At 41.0% G+C, this 5,674-nt stretch overlaps 1 protein-coding gene across 1 annotated transcript; it reads right to left on the bottom strand.

The window, feature by feature from the left end:
• Positions 1–2,282: 2,282 nt before the first annotated feature.
• On the bottom strand, positions 2,283–3,407 carry LOC134472325 (speckle-type POZ protein-like). Its single transcript, XM_063233648.1, has one exon. The coding sequence runs from the start codon at positions 3,405–3,407 to the stop codon at positions 2,283–2,285; it is 1,125 nt and encodes a 374-aa protein (XP_063089718.1).
• Positions 3,408–5,674: the final 2,267 nt, after the last annotated feature.

Raw genomic sequence — 5,674 nt, 5'->3', positions numbered from 1 at the left:
TTGCCTGGTTCCTCTGTAGAATTGCAAGGAAAACATTCTTTTGGTCAATTTGTACATTCAATATAACTTCTGTTTCTATGAAGCACTTGACAATAAGTCACTGTAACACATATTTGTACTCAGAGAAGCTGAGAAGACCTGTGCTTGCCCTGAAAAATCTTCTGCCCTAATCCACTTTGCTCCATTCATTTCACTATGAGGAAATTACACTTTGTAAGTTATTTTCAATGTTTTTTGTTGTTCATTTGATGCAGTGATAGAAACTCATACTTTTTAATTTCCACATTTCATGTAAAAGATAATAATTATTTACATATTTTGAAAGAAAAAAATTAACATTTGAATGTTCTCCCTTGTAGGATGAACAGCGATTCCCAAGCAACTGGGATGACTCCTACATAATCAGCAAGTCAGGTATGGACAGCTGAGGAATCTGTGTTCTGAAAGTTTTCACACAAAAAATTAATAAAAAATTTCCTTTCTTCCTCCTTTAAAGCTTTTCCTGTTTTATTCTCTTTAATGAGGAGGAGAGAATGGACGTGAAATAAAACTTGAGGGTGATAATACCAAAACACATATTCCTATAACATCTAAGAACCATAGTTCTTTTCAAGAAATATGCACACAGAGTGAATAATTTTGTCTCATTTTCAAAAATCTCAGCCGGCTTGAGGTAAGAAAGGGACACTTCTAGGATTAAGGACACAAGAATAGGACATGTGTATGCCAAATATCTGCAAAAGTCAGGCAGTAAACTGAGCCAAAGAAGCACTTGCCTGGCAATAACCAGGTTGTGAGTTGTGAGTTCAAGCCATGATAAAGACTGAGAGAGATAGAGATAGATAGACAGACATACAGACAGACAGATAGACATATATATATATATATATATATATATATAGAGAGAGAGAGAGAGAGAGAGAGAGACAGAGAGAGAGAGAGAGAGAGAGAGAGAGAGAGAGAGAGAGAGAGAAAACTCTTAGTGATTTTACGGCATAATTGTTATACAGGTTGTTATCCCATATTGACATTCATGAAGATTTACACAACCAGCGCATAAAGGGTTACCAGCTGTAAGCCCTGATTAAACAAATGTTTTGAAATCTGTACCTGTTCAAGACAAGGGGATCCATTTCTTTATATATTTTTAGAAGCTCTGAGCCATTACAGATTCTAGGTGATTCCAGAGTAACACCACTAATGATTTTTACAAAAGCCCAAACTTTGAGATGAAACCCACTACGTTTTCATTTTTAATTTTAATTCTATTCTTCATAATATCATAGAAACATGTATTCTATTCTTATGGATATTAAATGTTCACAGTGAGAAAGCTCTTTTTGAGATTTATAGTGTGAATTTGGCAACAGCCATTTCTTAGTGCAGTTGTAAGTAATAAATTTTGCTTCCTCAACATGAATTCCTCTGAAATACATAAAACACTTCTACTTTTAATTCTCTTTTATGCCATTTTCATAAATCTGAGCATTTTCCTCTCTTTTTTCTCCAGGACCATGATTGGACTGCTCGCTCAGAGGCCTAGATTTTGCGGGAATGTGCTGTAGTGCTTGTGCTGCCTGTCTGTGTCACTGGGACAGGACAACATGAGCAAAGACTTGCATTGTGTGATTGTCCTTTGGCTTCAGCAGCCTGAGTTCTGGGTCATTTATTTCTCCCATCTACTATGTTAATTAGTGACATTGTACATCCACTGTGTTCATCCCGTGGATGGGCCTGAAATCATCAGCACACTGAAATTTTTCTTAGCTTCTGAATCTAACATACAGAAAAAGGATGAGGAGCCAAACAACTTTACAAAGTACGATTCAGGTTTATTTACAGAGAAAAGTGAGGGACAGCAAAAAGCCCGTGTTACAAGTGGGGTGCCCAGGGATGCATGATGGTGCAGAAAGCCAGGAAGGAGTCTTGCATTTACAGAGTGAAGTTCATGGTCCCTACCTCTAAGGGTAGCCCCACCCCAGGTCTGACTTCAACATTGACAGGAGTTTTGGTTTCAGTTTGGCATCGACATTGTAAAAACCCACTTTGCACAATATTATAAAACACAGATTTGAAAATGCATGATACACGACTTCTAAACTCTCAATTTCGCATTTCCTTTTTCTGACCTTAAGACGGTGGTCCCTTCTCTCCCCTAGAGAGGCACAATTTAATATTTCCACATAGAAGAGTGAAGTTTCCACGGATTGCCCTAGCATATTATGGTTCAGGGGCAGCAAATGTGGCCAGGGTTTTGGGAAGATAAATGGAGATGTGGGATCTTAGGACAGTCTCATACGCTTGCATGGGGGTACTATGAATGCACACTGCATGGAAACCAGAGAGTGATAGGCTTCGGCCACCAAGTGAGGGTGGGACACCACCATGGCCTTCCACTCAGAGGTCTCCAGGATGTCAGAAACATGAAAATTGATGAAATCCAGGGTCCGGGTTTTCAACTGATGTGCACTGTGGAGGTCAGCCAAGATGAGGATTTCCACGGCATTCTCCACAGAGAGGTTGCTGCACAGGTGGTTCTCACACATGAGCTTCAGGCGCTCCAGACCAAACCTGCTTGCAGCCTCCAGCAGTTCAGTTGCCATGATCCCTAGGTTTGGTGCCTTTCCAGTGTACATAAAGTATATCATTTCCTTAAAAACTTCAGGATCCATGTCACTGATTTCAACACGATTCTTTTTGCTTCCTTGCTTTTCATGTTCCAACAACGCCATGAAAACTGGAGAGCGAGCTGCTAAGATGGCTTTGTGAGCCTGGAATTCCTGGCCAGCCACACACAAGCAACAGTCTGAGAGCTGGGATCGCTCCCACAGTCCTCCTAGATCCTCTGCCAAGCAGCCCTCAGGAACCTTAACCAGCTTCCTAATATTCTGGCTGGAATGATTGGTGGGATCTTGTGCTACTTTCACTTCACAGAAGAAGGAAAGCTTGTCATTGGAGAGAAGCCCATTGTTTGGATCCAAAAGAAACTCTCTAAGGATGAAATGTTTGAATCCCCAGTCCTTTCCTCGCACAAATGTATAAGCTTGTGGACTTGAGAGCACCTTGGTTTTCTCTCCTTTGGCATTCAGAATGGAAAAGGTGAATTTTGCATGAGCTACCCTCCTTGGACAGCAGATCATTCCCAGGTATAAGCACACATAATCTTTGCTTTGTTCATCAAGACCATTTGGGTAGAGTCGTAAGCACCATTTCACTTGATCATTTCCTTCAGCTGAAAAGATTGAACTTTGAATGCAGTCATCTATTTCCTTTAGGCAAAATCTAATGTTATCAATGGTCCACAAAAAGGACACGTTCACTACTTTGATGTCTGTGGTGTACCTGCTGTCCACTGCTGGCCCCTGTGACATTTCTGCTGGGCCTGCGGTACTGGAAACCCTTAACATCAGCAGAGTGAAAGTGCAGCAAGCTTGTCAAGTCACAGGAATCAAATTTCTTCTTCACCAGATGGTACAAATTTCACTGCAGTCAGCAGTTCCAAGCCAGGCAGGGCAGTATGGCAATCACAAGTAGAGAGCCTAATGTATAGATTAAAAGAAATACGTATTTAGAAATAAGCTGACTGAGATTTCCTAGTATATAAGTCAACTCTGAAATGTTTCTTGATCACTCAAAGAAATAGCTCACCAAAATGCACTGACCTTAAAATACGAAGCCTTGTTGAGTCCCGTCTGAGTTCCTTTCAGGAGGCTAATTCATCTGGGCTGGAAGCAAGGATATGAATTCCAAGTTTCAAGCAGGGAACCACCTCATCATGGAAACAGAAAGGATTCTTCCTTCTTGGTGTCCCTTTTATAACTCTTAGGACAGGATCCACCCTATGGTGGTTCTTCCCACCCTATTCTAATCCAATTGCCCTAGGTGTGTCTCACTCAAAATGTGAGAGTCAGTCAATTTTCATCCTACCTGTCTTTTCTATATGTTTATGAAAACAGTCTGTTTTACTAGCCCACAATTTCTTTTGTCTCATTCATATGGGGGAGTTCTCTGGTCTATCGTCTTCCTGCCATTTCCAGAACATGAGAGACTAGGGTGGAGGATAGTAACTCCAGCATGCCACTGTTCTCAGTAGGCCCTCTGTGTTTATTCCTTTCTGGTGGTAAGGAGCAAAGCAGGACTGAGAGGTCAATAAGGCACCTTTTCCCTTGGGATCACATGTGGGTGAAAGCCAGTTGCAGGGAAGTAATGTGAAGGGAGCAGATTCAAGGCTCCATGAGAAATAGGTGTGCTGGGAGTGAAGAGGTGGTTCTTCTGGGTAATCTGATACAGTGTCGGGAGCAAGGGACATGGATTTGGGACAGGCACAAACAGTGAATATTGGCAGAATGTCTCTAAACCTAAAGTCTAGTGTGGGACAACTGTAAATGCTACTTCCTCAGAGCTCTTAGATCTCTTACTAACCTAGTTCACTCCTTGGATCCAATGTTTGGAAATAGTAATATTACTGAGTTCCACTGGAATTTCCTGGGACATGGGTCATGCTGCGAGTGCCAGGAGTCCAGGCAAACCCTCTCCCCACCATGAGCAGCTGTGATTCTGCCAGCCTGCAGGCTGAGAAACCAACATCACATCTTCTCCCCCTATCCCATTGGCAAGTTGGAGCCAGTAATCTGGACGTCCCTTGAGAGGTTGACCCTAGGCAATGTAGTAAGGAGCGGATTTCCTTCTATCATCTCTTTGAAGACCAATACTTTTATCCGTGTTTTGGTTTGTTCTATAAAATATGGTCTTTTTTTTTTAAGCTGGTTGTGTTTAACTGAGTTTCCACATACATGAAAGTATGCACAGGCATTTTGAAGCAAACAACAGATTCTAGCACAGCCATTAGTGACTTCCTTTTTGTCTGATTTTAAAAACCTAAAACTCCTTTCTCAGACTGTTTGGATTAATTTTATACTAGGTTGCTCAGTATGAATTCTCTGTGTGGCAAGACATGGACAACTATTTGGAAGAAAACAAGAGAAAACATGATAGATAGGGAAGATTTCAGATTATCTAGTTTTGAAATTTATATCTCTTACATTGAGTTATTATGTCCAATGTTGCTCTGTTTTGTTGTGTATAATTTTATCTCCTTTCACACAAAATAACAATGCTGATTTGCAGGGTGTGGGCGAACACATCATTAATCCCAGCACTCTCAAAGCTGAGGCAGGAATATCATTGCAGTTTCAAGGACATGTGGGATTAAATACTAACTTGAATTAAAAACCAAAAGAATGAAAGGACAGAGGGAATGAGGGATGGAAGGAAGCAAGGAAGGAAAGAAGGAAGCAAGGAAGGAAGGAAGGAAGGAAGGCAGGAAGGAAGGAAGAAAGGAAGGTAGACAGTAAGAAGGGCTACCACTTCAGGGATAGATATCACTGGCTTTCTTCCAAAGCTTCTCTTTTTTCTGTTTTACATACTCAGAGTGTGATCCAGTTTTTCTCCAGCCTCAGAAGTGTTACATACCCTCATGTACTTGGGGACCTTATAGGAAGGAGCACAACAGTCCTCATGCCTAACAGATATTTTTGTTTTCTCTTTTTCGTTTTTATTGTTACCAGGGATAGAACTCAGGACTACTGCTTGCCAGGAAGTTGCTTATGCTACTGAGAGAAATCCCCAGCCCATCCCTAACAGATTTTAATACTCTATTTTTATTTGAATGTCT

The sequence above is a fragment of the Cavia porcellus genome, unplaced genomic scaffold, assembly GCF_034190915.1.
Source record: "Cavia porcellus strain 051 isolate PalLab524CR breed Dunkin Hartley unplaced genomic scaffold, mCavPor4.1 scaffold_23, whole genome shotgun sequence".
NCBI lineage: Eukaryota > Metazoa > Chordata > Mammalia > Rodentia > Caviidae > Cavia > Cavia porcellus.
This window is presented reverse-complemented; position numbering and strand designations above follow the sequence as displayed.